At 40.0% G+C, this 25,253-nt stretch overlaps 1 protein-coding gene across 4 annotated transcripts in view; it reads right to left on the bottom strand.

Annotated features, from left to right (window-relative positions):
* Nucleotides 1-25,253, bottom strand: part of LOC129188774 (collagen alpha-1(XXIV) chain) — a 111,532-nt gene that overhangs the window by 17,841 nt on the left and 68,438 nt on the right. For 2 of the 4 annotated variants that reach the window (XM_054789761.1, XM_054789760.1), the window contains 22 exons: nucleotides 24,588-24,641; nucleotides 21,188-21,241; nucleotides 20,455-20,508; nucleotides 17,280-17,333; nucleotides 17,108-17,152; nucleotides 16,230-16,274; nucleotides 14,180-14,233; nucleotides 13,561-13,614; nucleotides 13,415-13,468; nucleotides 13,108-13,161; nucleotides 11,047-11,100; nucleotides 9,705-9,812; nucleotides 9,153-9,206; nucleotides 8,954-9,061; nucleotides 8,129-8,182; nucleotides 4,332-4,385; nucleotides 4,144-4,200; nucleotides 3,770-3,823; nucleotides 3,248-3,301; nucleotides 3,107-3,160; nucleotides 865-918; nucleotides 84-191 (listed from right to left, as the gene is read on the bottom strand). In XM_054789761.1, coding sequence (XP_054645736.1) covers nucleotides 84-191; nucleotides 865-918; nucleotides 3,107-3,160; nucleotides 3,248-3,301; nucleotides 3,770-3,823; nucleotides 4,144-4,200; nucleotides 4,332-4,385; nucleotides 8,129-8,182; nucleotides 8,954-9,061; nucleotides 9,153-9,206; nucleotides 9,705-9,812; nucleotides 11,047-11,100; nucleotides 13,108-13,161; nucleotides 13,415-13,468; nucleotides 13,561-13,614; nucleotides 14,180-14,233; nucleotides 16,230-16,274; nucleotides 17,108-17,152; nucleotides 17,280-17,333; nucleotides 20,455-20,508; nucleotides 21,188-21,241; nucleotides 24,588-24,641 — 1,335 coding nt within the window. The remainder of the gene's footprint in view (nucleotides 1-83; nucleotides 192-864; nucleotides 919-3,106; nucleotides 3,161-3,247; nucleotides 3,302-3,769; nucleotides 3,824-4,143; nucleotides 4,201-4,331; nucleotides 4,386-8,128; nucleotides 8,183-8,953; nucleotides 9,062-9,152; nucleotides 9,207-9,704; nucleotides 9,813-11,046; nucleotides 11,101-13,107; nucleotides 13,162-13,414; nucleotides 13,469-13,560; nucleotides 13,615-14,179; nucleotides 14,234-16,229; nucleotides 16,275-17,107; nucleotides 17,153-17,279; nucleotides 17,334-20,454; nucleotides 20,509-21,187; nucleotides 21,242-24,587; nucleotides 24,642-25,253) is intronic. The other 2 variants (XM_054789762.1, XM_054789763.1) reach the window with 2 other exon arrangements.

Here is a 25,253-nt window from a genome sequence, read left to right as displayed (position 1 = left end):
TGTATAAACATACTGACACTGTATACTGTACATAAAATCACTGCCAATAAAATACTGTACAGTATGAGGATATCCATAAGTACCTGTCGTCCTTGTTTTCCAGGTAATCCTGGCAAGCCAGTCAGCCCCGGGGGACCATCAGGTCCGCTGTAGCCCTTCATGCCTTTGGGCCCAGGTAAACCAAATGGACCCTTCACAAGAACCAAGGGATTAGTTGAGCCAAAAAATCGGAATTCTCTTCATTCTTATACTTACCTTTGTCAGATAGACATATTTAAACATATTTTTCTTATGCCATTACACATCTTAGTTTGATTGCATTCACAATTTCCAATACATGGAAACTAGAACTTATCTCAATGGACTTAGGGCGAGCGCTATATTCTGGACGACAGTCTTTCACCAGGTTTCTGACTTCTTCTGAAAAGTCAAAACTATAGTGGGAATGATTGTGCGTGTCTGGATTGTGTGTTTTCTTCCCCGAATGCTAATTCTCTCAATACATAAATACCACTGTTATTCTATGTGAAATTATTATTAGATGGCTACCTAAACAGTGGCTACCTAAAAACCAAAAGCTGAAGTTAACTAAATTGAATTGTCATAAGCTACTGCAAATAACAGTGAAGAGTGCCCTTCATCATAATTATGAATGGGGGAGTAAATGGTTGTTTGTCTATATGTCCAGGGTGTACCCTGCCTCTCGTCCAAAGTCAGCTGGGATAGGCTCCAGTATACCCCGTGACCCTAATGAGGATAAGCGGCATAGAAAATGGATGGATGGATGGATGGAGTGCCCTTCATTCTAGTCTTGCCAAGATTTCTCTGTGGTCCATGTGATGGTTTAAGAGATGTGATACTCACTTCAACTCCAGGAGCTCCATTCAACCCCCTTGCTCCTTTTTTCCCTGTTGGACCCTACATAAACACACAGAGAAAAACTGAACAAAACATACACAGACATGAAGAAAAACATACGGAGCGGAATGACGAGCGGAAATTTTAAAGACTTTTCAAGACCGTATCTAATACGAGCCTCATGGAGAACAACCCAAGTTACTGATTTCATCCTGTCGTCCTGTCTTTAGTAGCTACAATAATATGTTTACACTTGTACATTTCAAAAACAATATAATAAATAAACCTGACTGAAAGAATTTTAGATATACAGCAACCCCTCGTTTATCGTGGTTATCTGGTTTCTGACCCGACCATGATAAGTGAATTTAGAATACAATATAGAATATTTTCGTAGGTAGATCGATGGAAAACCTGTTTACAACCTTCTAAAAAATGTTTTTAACATTATTAGATCATTCTAGACATGAAACAACACACCTATAGTCACCTTTACACTCGTATTACCTAATATAGCAGACAATATAGAAGACATAATAACATATTAAACATAAATAGGACATAACCTAGACTCTCATGCTCGCATCGGGAGAGTTCCTTGTTTTTTTCTGGATAGCTACTTTCTGCTGTGGCTATTGCCTCATCAATATAACATTATCGACACCTAGTGAACAGTAGAGAATACTACATATGACATCTTTGAATGCGTCTTCTGAATGCCTTATGTTTCTATGTAGGGTTGTGAACGATAACCAGATGCGGCCGGATATCCGGTTTAACAAGCAAGAGATAAGGCTGCATTGCTAGTAGCCTCCTTGATCGATAAGAATCAGCCATAAAATCCTTAGATTAATCGAATATAGAGACATGCACTAGGTATCGCAAGACTAGCAATCCGTTGACAGTACGTGTCTTAAACAACGTCAGAGAATGGGCTGCCGGCAAAGGATTGTCGCGCATGCTCCATAGCTTACCGTGACTGAAGACGACAATGGATGTAAATAGTAGTAGTGCGCACATTACAGCGATCTAACAAATTAAAAGCACTAAATGAATACAGACCCATCATCCACCAGTACAAGCCTGGAGTTTGTTTTACAGAGAGATGATTACACTGTAAGTCGCTGTTTGCTAACATAAACCAACTTGAGGTTGTGCCGAGAACAAATATGCACATTGGCACTCAATAAGGTCATCAAATCTTACCTTTATGCATTCCTACATAGTATTAGCATTTGGGACCACATGTGAGTGGGGATTCTCCAATTGATCAGCCAACGATCAATACTGGCAGATTTCCGTAAGAAACGTGATCGGCCGATCACAAAAGCCGATCACAAAAACATAAACATGAAAAAATTGTGGGCTTTTTAACAGTGGTACTTGTATGCTGTACATTTGGCCTGTTTTATCACTTATTTATAAATTATTACCGACTTACCGATTGGTTTGTTGAGAAAAAAAACTGCGTATTTTCGAAGAAATAAATAAAAACAACAACAAATTTTGACCAAAGATCTGTGATTTTAGCGGGGCCATGAATGCTGAATTGAGATTCTTTATTTGTCTTTGACACTCCACTAAATTTAATTTCTACTCAATCCAAATGTTCCAAAAGTTCTGTATGTGAACTGGTTGCATAACAATGTTTGTGTAGAAGTAAACACTAAGTTCCTTTAAGCCTAAATAATGCTTTTTGGAACTTCTTCAAGGAGACTCATGATTTGATAGGAGAAATTAAGTTATAGAATCACAAGCTTTATGTCAAAAATAGTTACAAAAACCAGATTTGTGTGCATAGAAAATAATAGCTATATATTTGACGTATACTATTCAGAAAAAATGGAAAACCTTGAATTCAGGGCGATCACGAAAATTGGCACTATTCTAATTTGTTCTTTCTTTTTAGTCTATAATCTGCAGCTAAAACTCATTTCCATCAGGTGTCTCATATTAAGAGGTTAGGTCGTCCCTTTCTGCTTCAATAAAACCCGACAAAAGCTGAGCTAAACCATAAAGCTCCGAAAATAAGCCCCAAAGGGAAAATAAGTGCAACATGCAAGAGTGTCTGGTGACAAAGGAAAAATCCATTTGGGTGGTGTGGTCTGTTCTGTTCAAGCTATAAAACGAAGGATTCTTTTTAATCCACAGCATCATGTATAAAGTCATCTTAATATAGGCCAGCGACAGGCCAACAAACAAGCCTGTTTTCAAATTCAAAAGAGTTGTTTGATTTGCACAAACTCACCGGAGCACCCCTCTCGCCTTTCAAACCTGGATTTCCAGGTATGCCTGGTGATCCCTAAGCAAAATAGAAAAATAATACAAATAATATATGCTTTATATTCCCAAAGGGGCACAGTCCCATTGACATTCATGACTGACTTACAGGTAGGCCTGGTGGTCCAACAGCCCCGCGAGATCCAGTGGTACCAATGTGTCCCTGAAACACAATGTAATTAATAAACCAGAATTAATAAACCAGAAGTGGACAGAGTGGTTATAAGAATCTTAGTGTCTGTATCGTTCTTGAAAACGTGAAAGAAGCGCATAAGGTAATGTAAATTGTTATGGTTACCACATGAAGAACTAAACTGGTCATATTTAATATTTTTATGTAATGTGTTGGGTGTTTTTTTCTACGGGTAGCACGGTGGCAGTGTGGTTAGCACATCTGCCTCACAGCCATGTGGTTCGGACCTCTCTGTGGCTTGCATGGGTTTTCTGTGGGTACTGCGGTTTCCTTCCACAGTCTTGAAACATGCTTGTTCAGTTACTTGTTCACGGTACTGTAAAGTGTGAATGGGAGTGCACTGTGATTGACCAGTGACCAGGGTGTACCCCGCCTCTTACCCAAAGTCAGCTAGGACAGGTCGCATAAAGTGAATGAAATCATTAATGTTTTTTCTACCTGATACCCTTCATCTCCTGGCTCACCACACTCTCCCTTCTCTCCTGGTGGCCCCTGTTTAGACACAAATGCACTCTGATGAAGTCCCACATTGTATGTTCTTCATGTTCTTCTAAACATAGCGTCAGATAAAATGAGTAATTTCCCAGTGATGCCTTGCTTTCATGCAATATTGGTTGCAACTGGAGGATGTTCTTGATTTCAGCGTTATAGTGGACTATGCAACATATTTAAGGAAAACCAAGGTGAATGTGAGATTTTTTAAATTAAAAAAAGTAATGTTTCAGTTGATATTATAAATCGCTCGAGCTTGGATTAAACAGGACATAAGAGTAAGGGTTCAGAAAGGAGGTTTAAAGGAAAGCAAGACCTACTGGTTCACCTAAGGGCCCTGGTAGTCCTGGGGTCTTATTGTCCTCGCCTGGATAACCCTGAAATTGAGCAAACACATTCACAATTACACGCTCAGGAATGTTTACTTTGTGACTTTGGCTAGACACTGCTAGGCATTCTGCACAATATGAAAGTGACAGAAAAACAAAAAGTGTTCAGGACTTGTTACCTTTTCACCCTTAGGTCCAGGGGGTCCAACGGGCCCTGGTTTGCCAGGATGACCCTAAATTGAGAAAACTTATTAGGCTGCCATACATACAAGCTTAATCAATATTTACACTGTGAATGTTTTCACAATAGAATATAATAAGCAGAATTGTTTACCATAAACACAACTTCTTTCTCACATTCTGCCATTAAATGGGGTCTGTCATGTAAAAAAATGTGCTACATCAACACACTGGACTTTATTAAAAGATTTAGGGTTTGGCACACTCACAGACACCATTCATCACTTGAAGCAAAAAAAAAGAATAGTATAAAAAAAAGGAAAAATTTCACTGCCCTACTTAAAGGAAAACTGCACTTAAAAAAAAAAAAATCCACATTAGCCACAATCCCTATGTGAGACAACAACACATGTCTTTTCCTTTTGTGTACATTCCAAATAGCTGGCAGTTTTGCACTAACAATGCACGTAATAGGGATTCACCTGTTCCTATTCGGCTAAAAAGCCCTCTAAAATAAACTCCAATAATGTTTTATACACATGCTGTAATCATGTAGTAACTGGCACATTCATGAAAACATGTAACTTACAGTATAACCTACAGTATTTTTGTCATTTCAGATTTACCGGAACTGCTTTCCCTGGCACATTGATTTCACAGAGCGCACGGCGTCTAACGCTACTTCTGTCAACAACAACAGCATAGAGAGAGTGTTCTGTGCTTGCCATCACTCATCATGGCAAACTTTGTGAGAGCTGACAACCAGGACTACCTTGGGACAAATGAGGATCCAGAACTTTAATTTTTTGAGCTTGAATATACGTAGGATGAGCTACAGGTTTTACAAGCTAAGCGGGCAAGAAGAGAGGGTCAAACGTCGGTGCAGACTGGGGGCCGAGAGCTTGCCAAGCCATGCCGTCAGATATCGAGTGTTTCTAATGCACTGAGTGGCACACAGTCGTTACCATCGATGGAAAGGCTTCTTGTGTCTGGCACTGCTCCAAGAGACTGCATCACAAAAAAACAAAGCATTGTTAGCGCTAACAAACCCTGCAGTGGTCGAAGCTTCTTTCCAGGTACCCAAAATCAACTGGAAAAGACACCCCAGGCCTGGCCCAGCGGATTCTGATACATGCAGCACATGGTGCTTGATATCACAGCTAAGAAAATTGAAAGACGTGTGTTCTTGTCTCACATAGAGACTGTGGATGATGGGCAAACGGCACAAAAAATGCAGTTTTCCTTTCAGTTTGCTGACGAAGCTCTTCGGATGAGGAGCGAAACGTCCGACACCTTCTTCACAGAAGTACAGATGACGTCTCAAGAAGCCTTTCCCTTGTTAGTTTTCCTTTAAGTTATGCAACCTTAAACAAACTGCCGGTCCCACAGCATTTTTGTTTGAATCTCTTGTATCTTGATGTAATATTTGTAGATTATATTATATTGTATATGAACAAAAATATAAATGCAAGACTTTTGTTTTTGCTCCTGTTTTTCAAGAGCTGAATCAAAAAGCCTATCTCTCTCTCAAATACTGTTCACAACTCTGCCTAAATCTGTGTTAGTGAGCACTTCTACTTTGGCAAAATAATCCATCCACCTCACAGGAGTGGCATATTAAGGTATGTATGCCCAGGTATGTTGCCCGTGACTTGAATGTTTATTTCTTTACCATTAGTCATCTCCAAGATCCTCTGAGAGCAGGCACCCGTACAGCTGCTGCAACAATCGGTTTGCGTAACCAAAGAATTCCTCCACAAACTGTCAGAAACCATCTCAGGGAAGCTCATCGGGGTCTCGACCTAACTGCAGTTCATCATCGTAAGCGATTTGAGTGGGCAATGCTCACATCTAATCGTGTCTGGCACTTTGAATCCGGGTGTGGGTGAGTGGTTTGCTGTGTCATGGTTGAGGATGGAGTGGCCCATGGTGGCATTGAGTTATGGTATGGATAGGCCTATGTTACGGACAACGAACAAAGGTACATTTTAATGATGGCATTTTGAATGCACAGAGATACCATGACAAGATGCTGAGGCCCATTGTTGTGCAGTCATCCACAACCTCATGTTGCAGCATGATAATGCACGGCCCCATGTTGCAAGGATCTATAAACAATTCCTGGAAGCTGAGAACACCACAGTTCTTGCATATTCAGCATACTCTCCGGACATGTCACTCATTGAGCATGTTAGGGATGCTCTGTAACGGCGTATACGCCAGCGTGGTCCAGCTCCTGCCCATATCCAGCAACTTTGCACAGCCATTGAACAGGAGTGGACCAACATTCCACAGGTCACAATCAACTACCTGATCAACTCTACGCAAAGGAGTTGCACTGGGAATGGTGGTCACACCAGACGCTCACTGGTTTTCTGACCACCACCCAATACAGTAAAACTACACATTTTGGAGTGGCCTTTTATTGCAGCCGCCCCATGTTACACCTGTGCAACAATCATGCTGTCTAATCAGCATCTAGATATGCCACACCTGTGAGGTGGATGGATTACCCTGGCAAAGGAGAAGTGCTCACTAACACAGATTTAGACAGATTTGTTAACAATCAATATTTGAGAGAAATAGGCCTTTTGGCTACAAAGAATAGGTTTTAGATCTTTGAGTTCAGCTCCTGAAAGATGGGCGCAAAAATAAAAATGTTGCATTCATATTTTTGTTGAGTGTAAATATAATATTGGTATGTTTTCTTTGGAAAGCGAACAATCACAACATTCTGCAGCAAGATGTGTGAGAAATACCGTAATTTCCGGTGTATAAGACGCACCAGTGTTTAAGCCGCATCCACTAAGTTTAGAGAGAAAAACAGATTTGTACTCATATGAGCCGCACTGGACTATAAGCCGTACATGTTCACGTCATAAAATGGCATATCGTGGTGCGCACGAGCCTGTGAGGACCAGGTAGTTCTTTATTTAACAGGAGCCAATCATAAGCTATGAATAAACTCACAACGAGCCTGTCAGCCAATTGAAAATCACTTCACACTCAAAAGGTATCTAAGAAATATTCAAGTACCAATACGAGTTTAAAATGAAATTTTAACTTCTTCCCATAATGCATTTCGTCCCAGCAAAGCATTACATTCAAATCATTTCAAAGCTGACTCATTCAATTGCCTCTGTCCACCAGAGGGAGCCTTGCTTTGAATGAAATGCTTTTCTGGGGTGAAATGCATTATGGGAAGAAGTTAAAGTAGTTGTTGTTTTTTTTCTTTGGAACTTGTATATTTCTTAGCTACCTTTTGATTGTTAAGTTGCTGTGTGACGAGTTTAGCTTTCTTTGTAAGATGACACCGTGAGTCAGACTGTTATATTGAGAAATGACCTCCTGCGATTTCCAATGGGTTGACAAGCTCGTTGTGAGTTTGCTTATAGCTCGTGATTGGCTCCTGCCCAGGAAAGAGCTACCGCTTCCTCGCTGACTTGCGAGCGGCACAGAATTTCATCGACTAGTAGTAGTTCTGAAGTAAAGAAGATGTCACGAGATTAGAACATAGCCATAAATTACCTGCACCGCTGTATAAGCCGCAGGTTCAAAGTTTAAGAAAAAAGTAGCAGCTTATGTAGTGGAAATTACGGTACTACTTGTATGTCTGCCATCAAAGCCCTAATGGAGACTAACCAGAATTTTAAGTTATAACACTGACTATGTTTTACTTAGCTTTGCACAATTGTAAATCATGAGTATTCTGTGGCGCTGTGAATGTCATGTATTCGTCATGTTTTTGCACACTGTGCAAATATGTTCTTATAAAACCACAAGTAGAATAACTCACTGTGTATCCTGCCAATCCTGGCTGCCCTTCTATGCCCATGACGCCAGGCTGACCCTTGAAAAATGAAGAAAATACACCAAAATAAACTGTGAATAAGTCCTAGTGATTTTTTTGTTTCTTCATCTCCACTGCGGTTTAGCTAAATATAACCCTGGCTTCAGCCACACGCACATGCTGTGGTTTTACGATGGGGAGATAAATCTTTTCTCCACACCTATCACAACATGTTCAAAATGGGTTTGGACAAAAAAGCTGTTTTTCTCAAGAATGGATACCATCCACCTGGATTGTCCCCTATATTTCTTACTCTCTAAAGCCTAAAACAAAGATCGAATATTTATAGTATAGTATAGTATAGTATATTTATAGTAAGCAAATGAAATAATGTAAGTGTCAGCATGATAAACACATGGTGTGAATGAATGATCTGCAATAGATATACAGAAGGGGTGGGATTAAATAAGTTCTGCTTCTTCCTACTACTTTTCAGATCCACGTGATGCTCCTTTATGTAATTTGTTTAGCATGTCTGAAACAAATAATCCATACCATACCTTGCATGTCAAACCATATCATAAATTCTTATAATTTAACGTGTCACTTGCTAAAAAGGTGTGATCGGTTCATGTCATTTGTTCATAATTAATTTTCCAATAAAACTGCCTTCATGTACATGGTGAACTCATATAGTTTCAGCAATTAGGGGATGTGTGGAATAATTTGGGGACTGTGTTTACATGTGATGTAATTCATAAATGTACTGTTCAGACTTTCAACGTTATATGTGACCGATCCAAATCATGATAAAGAAAAGTGGGAACTAACTGGAGGCCCTCGAGTTCCCCTTGTCCCTTTGGGAGCCGCCTCGCCTGGCAGGCCAATGTCTCCACGATCGCCAGGCTCACCAACAACACCAGGAGGACCCCTCTCACCCTAGGTAGAGGCACACTTTTGTCAGCATCACATTTGACCCAAAAAGACATAAAGAATGGTGCTTGTTTTTAATATCTTTGTGTATTATTACCTTCTTTCCACTCCGTCCCCTGTTTCCTGTGGGTCCTGGTTTTCCTTCTGGCCCCTGTAACGCAGGTCTTTATAAGTTTGTCTCACAAGTCATTTGTTTGCTTAGTCATGTGTCAGATATTGGGGTACACTTGTGTTGTGTTGTTTTTCAACTTTTTTGTTGTTCAACTGTTTGGTCAAATTATATTTTATGAGTTGACTCTGGTCACCTTCCTGACCTCCAGTACCCTGAGTTAGATTTGAAACAAACTTCAAAAAGCATCCATCAGAAAAGCATCACAAATGATTGCCCACTAGAGCTGCGCTTTCTTGTAGTGAATGCTGACCTCTGCTGGGGAACATTGGCAGTATTTAGTTTGTACTAAACCAGGACAGTAGATTGTTGTACCTAAAAGGCTACTTCCTTAAGTGTCACACAAAAGTGGGACCATTACTTATAGTATTTCTCTTTCAAATCAAATAATTTACCATTTTTAAAATCAAATCAAGGTATTTTTATTAATTCTATTTGTTTTATCCGTCAGCTTTGTTTAAAAATCTGAACAACATGTACCCGGAATCCCTGTTTCCCAGCGTGTCCAGGTGGTCCTGGCGGTCCTGGGTCTCCTTCTATCCCTATGTCCCCTGGTTCTCCTACTGGCCCCTGCTCACCAGGCTCACCCTAATGGTAGAGACAATAGGAGAACAAAGTAAATTGACTCAATTCAGTTATAATATGAATAATGCTGTTTGATTATAGGAAAAGGGGTGGCAATAGTTGACAATACAAACGTCTGTATAACGGCTACATGTCTGTGTACATTTTCAGTCACACAGGTCATAGCAAAGGTCGAATCAAAGCAACTGGATCCGTCTTGTTTGTTGAAGATGTTTCACCTTTACTTCAAAAGGCTTCCTTAATTCTTAATTTTAAGTATGTAGTTTCCCTATTTATGTCTGTGGTGGGTGTGTCCCCTGGGGGAGGTCACAATAGTAGATGTTGCCAGGCGTGGCTGGTGACCGACTGTCCCGCATAACAAAAGGTCGTTCTCCTGCGTTGTGGCAAAACAGCTTTTTAGTGACCACTCATCCTGTGGAATGAGACAATATTTGGCAGAGAGATCTTAGGACATTGTCATAAACAGACAATATGTGATGAACGGTGGCGAAACCCCGTCCTCTGTTTCGAGACGGCCCTTCTAATTTGACGGAGACAGCTTCTCTCACACCTCTTTCAAAACAGTGGACCTCACTGTCAAGAATATGGATGTCCCTTCTTTTTGAGACACCTATGAACTGCTGACTCTGGGCCCCAAGAAACTCCACTCCTATGTTCTACGATACGTTTGTATAAGAGTTGCTTGGTCTCTCCAATGTAGAGGTCATTGCACTCCTTGCTACACTGCACTGCGTAAACAAAAAAGTGGAAGAAGCTACATAAGTTAAACTAGGAAACCCCTCTCTAAACAACATCTCTCCCCCAAAGATTGTCTCATTCCACAGGAAGAGTGGCTGCCAACACGCTGTTTTGCCAGGCACGCAAATGACCTATTGATATGTAGGAATATCCACCAGCTATGACAACCACAACAGCTCTATTTTGACACCAGAGACTCCACACTTAACATGTAGAACTGAAGAAGCCTTTTGAATTAAAGATGAAATGTCTTTAACAAACCTTTGCATATATACTGGCTACATTTTACATCCTTCTGTTAATCTGTTTTCTAATCCCTTTCAAATCCTGTGTATGACATTGATTGGAAGATTTACTTAATGCATTGTAGTATCAGTATTAAGTCTAACCCTTGACTATTTTCTTTGGTTGACCTTATTTAGATGCCAAGTAAAAACTGGTCTTTTACACATTTTGGCATTGGGGTTGATTTCATGTGACATGACTAGTTTTTCTTGACCTTGGGACCATCTTTCCCTTGAGGACCGTCTTCACCAGGTGGACCAGGAGGACCCTAAAAACACACAAGAGCACTCCAAATATGATATGTTATCATAATAACAGAAACCTAAACACATGCGGAGCAATTTCCATAGATATGGAAATATGCAGCAGCGGAAAGGTTTTGCAAAAACAAATGTTTTTTTTTTTTTTTTTTCTCTCAAAGAGCTTTAGTTTTTTTTTTTTTAATAGTCAGCATACAGTAATATTGAAACTCCATAGGAGAAGGAAGGAACATCTCTGTGTCAGTTTAAAAAGGAAAAGGTTCTGCAGCCTGAGCCAGCAGTCATTGAGGTGCAATGATCACAAAGACATTGCTGGAAGACAGGAGCACATTTTTATAGAAAGACAGGTTTAAAGAGTGAACATAAACATGTGAAACGTATGACAGACTGTCACGGCTTCTTGATTTTTCTGGCACGTGAAAAAGGTTTGAAATGTGCAATGGCGCCACCTACTGCTCAGCATTCATACACGCGCCTGATTGTTGAATGGTATTTTACATTGAAAATACAATTAAAAAGGTCTTGTTACAATTGATGAAATATATCATTTATGCAATCTCATTTACTTTTATAAATATGTACAAAAAATAAAACACAAGAAAAATATCTACAGCAAAGGCAGATGGATGACTACGGATCCAACGTATACGCCTCCTGTATTATATACGTATAAGCCATTTTATGTTTACTTAAAAATATTTAAGATGTCAAGAGGAGTGAAAATGACATCTTCCTCTTAAATATTGACACATGTATGACTTTTTTTGTCGAAGGGTAAATAAAACTGCATGAATATATACTGTAAATATCCACAAACAAGTTGGGTTGACGTCATGTGCATGAGAACAGAGCATGAACATGAACCCTTGCTGTTATTTTTCCAGGCAATCAACCAATAAATAAAAAAAAATAATGAAAAATCTCATGACATATAACAGTAATATCATACTATACATATATCTCAATATAAAGATGTACGTACAGTCATCCCTCGTTTATTGCAGTTAATTGGTTCCAGATCCAACCGTGATAAGTGAATTTCCACAAAGTAGGATTCCTTATTTATAAATGGAATAATTTCATAGCTAGACCGTAGAAAACCTGTTCATGACCTTCTAAATACAGTTGTTAAAATAATTAGAGCCCTCTAGACATAAAATAACACCCCTATAGTCACATTTACACTTGTATTACCCAATATAGTACATATAAAAAAGAGTAAATAAGCCATTTAAGACATAAATAAAACTCATGCTCATGTGTGTTGCTCTAAATATGTTCCCTAGGGGAGCAAAGTGGTGGGCTGGCAGGAGGTAATGTAAGGGGTTGAGAGCTGTGTTTTAGCTTGGTGTGTGTTATGGTCATAACAGTCCCCCGTATTTTTATTAGGGATTATTGAGTCTGTTGTGAGATAATTCAAACCTGCAATAAAAGCCTGTTGTTCCGGTGATCAAGTCTGGCACTTGTGTGTCTTACCAAACATTACAGTGACCAGTGTAGAATACTGTATATCTTTCACACCATCTTTGAATCCATCTTCTGAATGCAATATATCTGTTTATTAGTTCATTTAGTTATTTTTGTGCTTGAAAATGTTTAATTTAGGCAAAAAAATAAGTCAAATTTGCCTCCATATACATCTGTTTTGAGTAATAAAAGACCATATTCAACCACTAATATATTTTTTTAAAAACCATGTTACAGTGAAGATGAGAAATGGCGAGAGACAACTGTACTCCAAAAATGTTGAGGGGGCAGGGTTGAAATCCCCAAGTGTTACATTTAATGACTGCATATGGACATTGAAGTATTTTTTTTTTTGTTTTGCTGAATTTATCCTAATATTACGAATGTCTGATTTTGAAACCAATCTTAAAGAATGCTTAATTATGTCAGTTGATATTTTACACTTTAAGATGAGGGAGAAACCCTTGTCAAAATGACAAGGAATGAAAATTGAACCAGATTCGAGTTAAATCAAAGACTGAGACAGTCTGTACTTTATTGCTACTCACTCTAATTCCTTCTTGTCCCTGCTCCCCTTCAACTCCTGGAGGCCCAGCATCTCCCTGTGGCGGCACAACACAGAGCACAAGGCCGCCTGGCAGTCAAAACACACTAAAATGTATGCATGCAGTCACACTGAACAAGTACTTGAAAGTGAGGCAGTGTTAGATTCAACAAAGCTATAACTGCATCCTAGGTACTCATTGCAACAGCATGTTCAAGGTTTGTCCACATAGCTAAAGGGTATACGAGTCAATATCCAAATATATTCTAAAGTGTTTAGGTGACAGCATAACATTGTGGGGGCATACAGACCTTCAACCCTGGTTCTCCAATGACACCGAGTTCCCCTTCAACACCAGGCCCACCCTGAAGTGGCAATCAGAAGTTAAAAATTAACCTCAACTGTGAAATTTGCAAACAAATAATGAATCAACAGAAAAATAATCAAGAAAAGGTACTTCAAGCCCTTGCTCTCCATCGGGTCCTGCCTCTCCAGGAGGTCCTCTGGGTCCCTGCAAGAGAACAAACATTGTAAAATATGTCGAATGGAGCAGTGTCAATACTTGACTTCCTGTGTAAGCCGTGGATAAATCAGGGGAACAGACATAATACACAAGTCTAATGTGCAATTTCCAAACAAACACAAACTGTCATGATTACACCAGTGAAACAGGGAAACCTGATAACATTGACTGAAGCAAGACGAGATCCATAACGAATACCTCCTCTGGTACTATGGAAACCTCACACCCTAGAAAATATTTGATTGTTTGACATTCTGGATTCCCCTGAGGGCTCGGCTTATTTCCAGGAATATTAAAAACTTGAAGACAAATCCAAAAGGGGAGGCATAAGGTATGAAGGAGTTTTGGGCGTGTTAGAAATGCCGAACAGGAAACAAGAGAAAAATCTTACACGCCTTTTGTTTTCCACTCAAGCAGTTCAAACTCTGGTAATAAGCCACATGAAACAACATGAGCAAGCGCTGACTACTTGGTGCACATCAACACAAAGTGTCATTATCGTTTCCAGATGGTGTTCACAATGTGTGGTGATAGGAAAGTAAGGCCTACTTACACCCTCACCATGGGGGCCCCTCTCCCCTGTACTGCCCGGAATACCTGGTTTACCCTGGAGACATGCAAAGCACCAATCACAAATTTGTATAATCACAGAATGGAAGCAAGCTCGTCTTGTTTTCCTCCTGATGATCATCATCATCATCAGGGAGAAAACCGCAAACATGATGAGTGTGTCTGACATGTCAGTGCTGTCTGATGCTCACAGACAACAACTCTTTGACGCAGCGCCGCACGGACTTCAGAGCAATGTAAGAACGTCTTTCTTGGAGTTCAGACGTGAATTCGCCAGGTGTTAATTTGAAACATTGAGAGAGTGGACTGGTAGACACAGTAGATTAGTCATATTAAATGAAAAACATGAGTTTCCATTCACTTCAGTTGAGTGAGAGGATAGATACATTGTGGTTGTCTGGTGACAAGTTGGTAATAATGAAACAAACAACATTAGAACAAACAGAATTTCAATGCACAATAGCAGTTTGTTGGGAAAAAAACCCTCTAATCTATAAAATATACTGTACATATATAATTTCTACATATATACAGTGATATATGTATTTTATATATACAGTATATATGCATCCAAAATAACTAATGACAACTATCATGACTACAGAAGACTGGATGGTTATTTCAAACACCAGATGGCGCTATGACACCAGGTTTCGACAATGGCACTGATGAGTCAGTTACAGTATTTACAGCATCAAATGTGCTTTTCCATTTTCATATTCCTAGATATGATACGATTTTGCTTTGCTAGAAACCCTTCAAAGCATTGCAACAAACATGTTGGTCCTAAGTGAAGTTAAAAAACATGGTGACTTGTGATTGAAAAATACTAAACTAAAGCATTTTGCTTGCTCCTTTTCAAAAATATTCCTTTTATTTTCCTCAGGGACACTTTCTTTTGTTGTCAGTTCTATTACTAACATGTAACATGTCAGTCACATGTCAATAGCAGTGGCAGGTGGTGCATTTCGTACCCGGGGCCTTCACTGCAAAATCAGCAACACAACCCACCTTTTAATACCGCCAGGATCACGTCACAGCTATACAAACCAATAATAATATATAAAAGCACAACATAACAATGTGTGGCTTTTCAGAGTTGGGGATAAAGACCATTATTACTACAGCAAGAAACCCACTTAACCCTTTATCTTCGAATACATCGTCTCTAAAAAACTCCAAACTCCAAACCACTATACTACAGCATCATCTGGAGCAGCTCACAATCAATATTTATCTAATAACATGACAAAAACATTAAAAATGAATACAATACATCACACTCACCACTCACTTATAAGCACTGGTCTGGAAGACCAGTGAAAGTGGCAAACAAAGCCTTTCCAAGGCTGACTTATATATGAAATACTGTATATAAACACACGTATTTGTTAATTTAAGGACACAGAACAATGAACAGCACCATGTCTGTCTCTTTTCATTCTAATGGGTTCAAACACAATGTTAACTTGAGTGTCAGGCATCAACCAATCAGAGGATGGAAAAATCTTTATGTTATTCTATCCCTGCTAGCTGGCCCTGTGAGGCGAATCTGAAACATGTCCCATTGCTAATAGTGTTGAAGTGACATGGGCCAGCATCCCAAACGCTGAAGGCCCTTCAGATTACAGTGACATGGCAACACACAGAAACTGAAATCTGATTTGAAAAAATGTAACATATACCTGTACATACATCACTAGTGGAAGCAGTGCAGCAAAGAGCCACGTTACAAAATGAAGACACTGCTGAACTGATGAATACAATTTCATGGAACAAATACTTTAGGTTGTAAATGTCAGTAAAAGTCAGCGCTTCTGATAGTGTTTAGGCCAGCAGAGAAGGCCTTGCTGGCCTTGACTGCACATCAATGGCCAATAGACATTTATCATCTCTTGGATTCAGCTAAGAAACAAAAAGTACCAAAAAAAAAGTAAAAGTAAAGTAAGTATGTGCATTAATGCACATACTTATTACAGTACATTTAACTAAATAATGCAGAGGAAGATGAAGAGCAATGAACTGGTACTCACAGGCTTCCCAGGGAGGCCTCTCTCCCCTGGAACGCCAACTTTGCCCTTCAAGGAGAGAAATCAGTATTTTAATATATTTGAATGCTTGAATTTGGAGGCGCAGCAGAAGTGATTACATCATGTCTTGACTAAATGCAAAAATCAGTATCCCCCAGCATAAATAATTGAATGCGTAAATAATCATTGCTGTGTACAAACATATCGACATAAATCTTATTTTTATGTTTTCATTGAATCTACTCACCCCTTCTACTTCAGAAGAATGGTTTTGTTGTTGTAGTTGAGCATGCATGTGTGCACGTATGCACGCACACAGCACAGCAACAAAATAAATTGCATCTGCTGATAATATTGCACACCCTTAGGAAGTACACTGCACTTCCACATTAGGCTCATTTGTTGGTATGTTCTTTAATGCACCTACGCCTAGACATTATTAGCCAGTATTTCCTATATAGCCTTTAGTTAAGAGTGCTTTGATATCAGGGAAGAAACACTCAATAAAAAGATTAAAGTCTCACTGGCGTTTACAGAGGCTCATTATACTGAGCAGAGCTAATGTTTGGAACAATACGTGGTAGCCATGTGGTTTCCAGGATGCGAGTACGGTACGCATCTTCAAAACACACATGCTTGTTAACGATGCTGCAGGATGATGCCTTTTTTTATGCCAATCATTATACTTGGCTTTAGATAAAGGAGGTCTTTTAGTTAGAATCGAAATCCGTCATCTGAGTATAAATGTCTTAGGACACACTCGTAAGCACAGGCAACTTCGATTATAATCTACTTTGAAATAGCATCATCTCCTTTCTTTTTCCTTCAGTGCAAATGTGTTCAGGAAATTGTCATAACAAGGCAGATGTACTTAAACCTACTATGAATCCGGGTTCTCCTTTTGTCCCAATGTCACCCCTTTCACCCTGACAAGAAAAAAGAAAAACATATTTGACATATTTAATGGAAAATAAGACATTCATATATTTCATTTCTAATTTGTATGGTCACAGTCAACATTTAGGCACATATTTTGCTAATGTGTATGGTTACCTTGGTCCCTTCGGGTCCCGGTTCTCCCAGTGGGCCATCAGGACCTCGAGGCCCCTGTGGGTGACACAATGCCACTAATGAAGCAATGTACATTTTGCACATGTCACGTTCAGGTTGATGACACCATTCCTAAAGTAAGACACTTGGAAAGTACTGATGGTGATTCAACCGCGGACACGGCCAAACTGTTTTGTTTAAACGCATCACAGGTATAGTGATAAAAATCTCCAACTCCTCCTGTTGTCCACTCTTTGAGGAATCCCTAGCAATTACATGTTTTCATCTTGTCTGTTCTATTTTGAGTTTCAGCCTTCAGAGGGTCTGCTTCCATTTAGTCTTTCAGACTGTCCCTGATTGCTGTGATGTCACTGGAAGGCTGTCAACTTCAGACAAATGCCGCAGTGTTTGCCATTTGCTGTAATTCTTCTAAGATCTTGGCTCAAGTCAGTGAGGAAATTGTTTCTTCACTATTTTAATAATATATATATATTTTAATTTCATTTTTGCAGGCGGTAGAGACTGAGACTGCTGCATCCGTCGCTCTGACCCGGATAAAACGAATGAATGGACGGACTTTTGCAGAAAAAATATTTTAAAAACCCCTCTGGTCAGAAGCTTTGATGACTAACTTGTTAACATATCATATACAATATAACTATCAGGTCCAAATAATAAAGTCAGCTCAAATTAAACTACTTTTGACTTTGAATTTCATGTTTCGTGACATTTCAAATGTCATAAATTCGTCAAAACTCAATCATGTTTCATCCATATTGACATCTCAAGTACAAAACACCAAGTCAAAATCACATCTATCCTTCCATCTTCTTCCGCTTATCTGAGGTCGGGTCACGGGGGCAATAGCCTAAGCAGGGAAGCCAAGACTTCCCTCTCCCCAGCTACTTCATCCAGCTCCTCCCGGCGGATCTCAAGGTGTTATCTGAGGGCAGTTGAGAGACAGTCTGTCCAACATGTCCCGGGCCTTCCTCGAGGCCTCCTACTGGTTAGATGTGCCCTGAACACCTCACCAGGGAGGCGCCCGGGAGACATCCTTACTAGATGCCCGAGCCACCTCATCTGGTACTCCGAGTTTCTCCCAGAGAGGCAGTGTCATCTGGGAGAAACCTTATGCATTTGTAAAAATTGTCTTTCTGTCAATCACGCACAGATGTCTCGCCCATCGCGTATGCACGTCACAAAGCATATCTTTGATCAGGAAAGGGTTAAAAAACTACAGCATGGTGGTTGCTATAGTGCTGTGAATCATGTCTTTCCAAACACTGTCTTTGTAACATAATGTTATCCTTTTGTTGCGCACATGTGTATTAGCGGGGGTGGATCTTACATGCTCAGACAATGAAGAGGGTGGGATATAATGCTTGCAGCTTGTTCGAACGTGAGCGCCCTCTAAACCATTGCAAACAGCAGCTTTAAGACTGTCGGACATTCAAGGTTTGAAACAAATGAACCGCAGACGAAAAGATTAGATTTGATTGGATAGATTGGATTACTTTATTCATCTCCAAGAGAAAAAAAAGTACCTATCTAATCTAATCTAATCTAATCTCAAATGTGTTATGGTCTGAGGTACAGTGGCTCAATTAGACAGGAAATGCGGCCACAACCGTGTAAATAGAATTTAGCAAACACCACAAGCCCCAGCATGATAAGTGCTTCCATATGTTACATTTGACAAAATGTTAACCAGGAAGAAAGTAAGTAAACAGCCTATAAAAGTCACTTGAAGCAAAATTAAGAGTTCATAAAGGACTTCAAAGAGGATTCTCAGGATGTGCTTCTCTCAAGCAGTCAGACCAAAGTAGTAGTTTGAACCCATTGGCTCTCTGAGAAAATGATGTTGACATTGCTCACTTTGTTTATTGTAAACATTTATACACTGGAAATAAATATTAGACGTGTCGCTTGATGACCACTGTGACAACATTTGCAGGTTAAGGTACTAGAGCTTCTGCCGAGAGGAAATGTGGGGTGAGAGAGAAGTATGTCAGAGTTGTACAAGGTCAGCAGTGAAGTGTGCTGTAGGTGCTCTGGCGACTGACAGATTGACAGATGAGGTCAGACAGGAGGCTCCACGGACAATGATGTTCGCAGATGACATTGTGATGTGCAGTGAGAGTAGAGAGGAGGAAGAAAAATAAACTGAAGTGGAGGTGGAATGAGCTGGAGAGGGGAGGAATGAAGGTCAGTCGTAGCAAAATACGTATGTCAATAAAAGAGTATCAGGTAGAACTGTGAGGATGAAAGGAGTAGAGGTGAGGGATGTGGAGAAGATGGCCAAATGTTCAAAGCAATGGAGAGTGTGGAAAAGAGGTAAAAAAGTAAGTCCAGGCAGGGTGGAGTGTGTGGGGAAGAGTGCCAGGAGTACTTTGTTACAAAAGAATATCAGCAAACGTTAAGGCCACGGCGATAATGAGACCAGCCCCAATGTATGGTCTGGAGAAGGCAGCTTTGACCAACAAACAGGCGGCAGAGTTGAAGAAGTTTACGTTTTTGTTGGGAGTGACAAGGATGGACAGGATCACAGGAACAGCCCAAGTTAGACATCTGGAAGACAAGCTCAGAGAGGCCAGACTGAGATGGTTTGGCTACGTGGGAAGGAAGGATCGTGATTACAGTATATTGGTGGAAGGATGCTGGAGATGGAGCTGCCACGGAAGAGGAGAAGGGGAAGACAGAAGAGGAGGTTTCTAGATGTGATTAGAGAGGAGATGCAGGTGGTTGGACTGACAGAGGAAGATGTAAAACACAGAACTAGATGGAAACACGTGATCCCTTGTGGCAATCCATAATCGGACAAGCCAAAGGTAAAAGAAGAAGTGCTTCTCCTTTGATTTGTCCTGATTTGGGTGGTAAAATAAATACAACGCAGAGTTACTGTAGTATGAGTGCATGAAACCCATTCTACCCCCACTTGGGCAGATGATGCCCCAACAGTCTAACCACTGTATCCTCACTGGCTGCCTCAAATAGTACTCTTGCACAACCTAATGGGGTCTAATAAAAAAGCATCTTTGATCGTTTCATCTTCAGATTTATCGCCATGATACTTTAAAGTGAAGCAGTCAACAAAGACATCTGTCTGATCTCAGGGAGAAGTCAAGGCTGCTTAAAGAAAGTATGCAACACATACTCCAGAGACAAGTACAGGTATTACCCTGCGACCCTTTGGACCAGCACTCCCTGGACTCCCCCTCTGCCCCAGTGGACCCTGTGAGCAAAAATACATATATAAGACAACCGATAAGACAATGATTGTGGAACTGCATTATGGCAAAGAGGAGAGGTGGTGTCATCCAAATGAAACGACACTCAAAATTATTCAACCCCCATTTATTTTCAACATGTACAACTTTTCAAAAGAGTCACTGAGCTATGTAAATTGTTTACATTTTGTTGGTTTATTGCAAGTTTAGAAGTAATGTAATAATAAATTTGCAATTAGGGTTGGATAATTTCGAGTGCAGCTCTCTATATAAACAAATACTAGAAAAAAGAAGTGTGTAAAAATCCAAGTGCACTCCACGACTGGTTATTTATGCTCGGTACTTGAATCAAGTTGAGGTCTGGTATTTGACAGGGCTATTGAAACATGTTGATCTTAATTAACAAGCACCTGGGGGCTGATTTGAACAGCAACAGTGCTATTTAATATGCTTACACCCCTATTGATTTTGGCTTAGTACAGCAGTAGTTAAATAAGTCATGACAATATGTGACACAGCATATCACCAATTTAAATTACATGACTTTGTTCCACAAACTTAAAGTACAGTCCTCCAAGAAGCAGTTGAAGTGTTAGTCACACCAAATAGTTAAGACAACAAACTGTATGTGCAAAGACAAAGAATCTCAGAATCAAATAGCGCTGATGAGGATAAGACACTTACAGTTGTACCTTGCATGCCGATGTCCCCAGGACTCCCAGGCAACCCTGGATACCCCTTTTACAAATGATAAACAGTATAGAAAAGTATGTCTTACATTTCATACATACATACAGTGCATTTATATCAAAATGTAGTTTTTAGTCTGCATGAAATGACTACTGAATCTAAAATGCAGATGTCTACCTCATGACTTCTTGTCGGAGTTCTACCGATAATGGAAAAAAAAACACAGGATGACTGAAGTAGCCCGATTCTATAGTCCTTTTTGTTCTTTGTCAGCAATAAAAAAATCAGTCTCGATAATTACTTTCAGGAATTTAAGTCCCCAAACCTATAATAATAACAGTACAATATAACAATCTCTACACTAAAATGCCATAGTTACCATTTTCAGTTAGAAAAACAATTTACAACATACAAATGAACCCAACAATGATATGTGAGGATGTTTAATAGCCAAGGATCTGTAATAGTATGGAAAAAATAAACTGTGCGTCAGACTACGCAGTAAAAAGTCATCACTTAAATGGAAAAGATTATAACACACCATTGCAAATTTTCCAAAAGGCACTAAAGCTTGCAAATGGGTACTGAATGAGAACAGAATTTCAGTTGACAGGAGTACTGCACTGACATGTGGTGGTGATGGTGACATAGTCCAGACAGAGCCTTTACATTGAGCTGCCACTCCACACTAATCTGGCTTTTTCATTTTACAATAATATTACAAGTCATCCTTACATAAGCCACAAAGCCCCCCCTCACAGTGAAATACACATACAAGCAGTGTTTCGATCATCTGACTATTCGTTCAGCTGCCAGATTAGTCATTCCCACTAGCAGCCAGCCATCATTCAGCCGATCTTTAATCCAACTAGGTCAGGACCGGTGCCCAAAGTCTCAGAGATGGAGTCAAGCGGAGGCCCCTGGACGCTGAGCAATGTCGGAAAGTACCTCTCTACAGAGTTTTGCAGGAGATACCGCAAGCATGGATGCACTGGACTACAACCGGGTGATTTCAGTTATTATTTCAGAATACACAAAACCATGGGGTTGGCGGGAAGCACTGTAATCACAATAAAAAGCTACAGGTGGCCCTTGGGTTACGAACAAGTTCTGTTCCGATGACTGTGTTGAGTAGAGAATTTTAATGTACGTCGCAATTCATGCATAAATTAATACCTAAGTCACTCGCACTGTACACACAACACATGAAAGATATATAAAATACAGCAATAAAAAGGTAAAATCCAATAATTAAATCAGGGGTGTTGAAAGTGCTGTTTTTTTTTAAATCAACGCTCAGCACATTCGTACGGGAATAAAGACCAAATACTGGGAGAATGAGGTCATAACATTAAGAGAAAAAATAGCATTCATTTGGAATATTAATGACTAAAATATGTAATATTTTAAAAGTTAGAATACTCTGAGAAACAAACACAACAAAGAATAAGTTTTAGGAAAATTAGGCTGGGTAAATGTTATAATATTACAATAATAAGTCAGGATATAGTATTATGAAAATAAAGACATAATATTACAACATAACACTACACTACACACTTATAATATGTTTTGTCACGCATAACACAAAGCTGAGATGCAAGCTATTTTTTCTTTAATCTAAAAAACATCTCAGTATATCTACATGGGTTGGTTTAAAAATGTAAACGTGGCCCCGGGGTCAGTATGCAGCCCTCGGTGGAAAAGGTTTGGACAGCCCTGAATTAAATGAAACGGTAATACTGTACAAAAAAAGAGACTTGTGGTTGTCTTGCACACTACACGAAATATCAAACAAAAGTAGACTCTCCAAAAAGTAGTCACTTATGTTACAAATGAATATTTTCATGAAATTTTGTTTATTTGCATATGTTGGTATGGACGCCATCCTGCGGTCCATACCCAAATTTATTGCATAATTGCATGCACGACTGAACACAGGCCCGTGGGCAAAAAAAAAAAAATTCTCCAAAAAATTAAAGGGTTAAAATTTAACGAAAGGTCTTAAACTGTGATGCAAAATGAGAATTTTTGTTCTTCTACGCTGCGATACCCAGATTAACCCTTTGTTTCACGCTTTTTGCAATGGGGTAATGGATGTAAGTTTTTGTCAATAGTCCTCAACATGACCTCCATTTCTTTGGATGCACAGTTGCTCTCTCCTCCGCATGTCCTGCACTGCTCGCCTGATCATTCCCTTGTCCCTCCGGAGGATGTTAACTTCAGCTCTGATTCGCTGTTCAGTGTTGTCGAGGTCATGTGGTGGTGTCACATACACTTTTGATTTGAGATGGCCCCACAGAAAAAAGCCCATCCACCTCGGGGGCCATACAACTGGCCTGTTCAAAGCAATAACATGGTCACCAAAAAGCTCTGTCATTTACAGTTTTCCTCCGGTGTGGTGGAGCACCATCTAGGGCGCACCAAGCACATGCCAACTGACCATTTCCGTGACGACGAAAACGCGGCATTCCTCCGAGAGTATGAACGACATGCCCATTCAACATTCCGAGATAATTGTCACCATTGATGTTGTTGCGGAAAAAGTACGATTCACCAAGTCATGCATGCAATTATGCAATACATTTTGGTATGGACCAAAGGATGATGCCCATACCAACATATGCAAATTTCATGAAAATAGACATTTGTAACTTCAGTGGCTACTTTTTGGAGAGTCAACTTTTTTTTATACACCCTGTAGAAGGGGCGTTGCAAGGGAGGGAGAGACAGGCTTATCGGGAGGAGGAAGTCTCAATGGCATGACTCTGCTGCTCAGTTTTCACTGTCCATTTCACAGTAGAAAATCCTTTCGCATATTCAAGAACCCAAGAATACCATCTTTATCCTTGATGATGGTCGCTGTGTTTGCATGCAGCCAATGCTAATTTCTCCACTGAGCATTTTACGATGTCTAATTGCACTTCATATTTCAATTTCATGGGCCTTGCGGTTGGCATGTTGGCCACAAAGTCAGGTGATCTGAAAAATCTGGGTTCAAATCTCCGTTGGGCATCTCTGTATGGAGTTTGCATGTTATCCCTGTGTGTGTGTTGGTTTTCTACGTGTACTCCGGCTTCTTCCCACATTCCAAAAACATGCATGTTAGGTTAATTGGTGATGGTTTTTTGTCTACATGTGCCCTGCGATTGACTGGCGACCAGTCCAGGGTGTACCCCTGACGGAACTTCTATCTTTCAACCAGTAGTATGGCGATTTCAGGTTACACTCATAGCCAGACGTTTAGCAATCAGATGCTTTGTTCCTATATAATCATCATTCTCACACACAAGTTACTTTATTAATGTTTCTTAAGCTTAGTTTGGTACAGTGTTTAAACTACAGTTGTGGGAATGAATGATTCTGGGGTGTAACAACTTGCGTCGATACTCACTCTTGGCCCTTTCTCTCCTGCTGGGCCCGTTGGACCAGTCGGCCCTCGGTCACCCTGTCAAACACAAGAATAAAACTGAAAAACGCAAAAGATCATGAAGCTATGACCTGTCACCTCAACAGCGATGCTGATTCATATCCTCGTTGCTCGGTAAAGAGCCATGGAAATGGAGTACAAAGGGTCAGAGAGACAGCTGGTTGGTTTAGTTTGTTTCAGGTGAACACCACTCTAAGGTTGGGTGAGTCGTTCTGCACTTAAAACGTGTTCAAAAAAATGGAAAGTTTCATGACTCTACATGCAACCGCTGAGCAGCTCTGTATCAAACAATGTTTGGAATATTTTAGAAATCCCTGGAAACCAAATCCAGGAGGTGCTACTGAAATAATATATGGATATTGCATGATGTGAAAGGAATTTTCAGGCTGTCAAGGTATGCTTGGCTCTAACAGCCTGGAGGAGGAGGAGGCTTTTTGCTTAAGAAGAATCATTTGACAAGCGAGCAGCTTCACATCACAGGAACATGTTCTGACACACAAAGCGCTTCTGAATAGGAAGGGAGGGGAGCTTGACAAACAAGGGAGGAAAGCAGAGAGGATTGGAAACCAAAAAGAAAAGAGATCAATAATACGCTTACTTTCACTACTTTGATTAAAGCTGAGAGACAAT

The sequence above is a fragment of the Dunckerocampus dactyliophorus genome, chromosome 10 (assembly GCF_027744805.1).
Source record: "Dunckerocampus dactyliophorus isolate RoL2022-P2 chromosome 10, RoL_Ddac_1.1, whole genome shotgun sequence".
In the NCBI taxonomy this organism is placed as follows: domain Eukaryota; kingdom Metazoa; phylum Chordata; class Actinopteri; order Syngnathiformes; family Syngnathidae; genus Dunckerocampus; species Dunckerocampus dactyliophorus.
The sequence above is the reverse complement of the archived record's forward strand: the minus strand, read 5'-3'. Positions and strand labels throughout refer to the sequence as shown.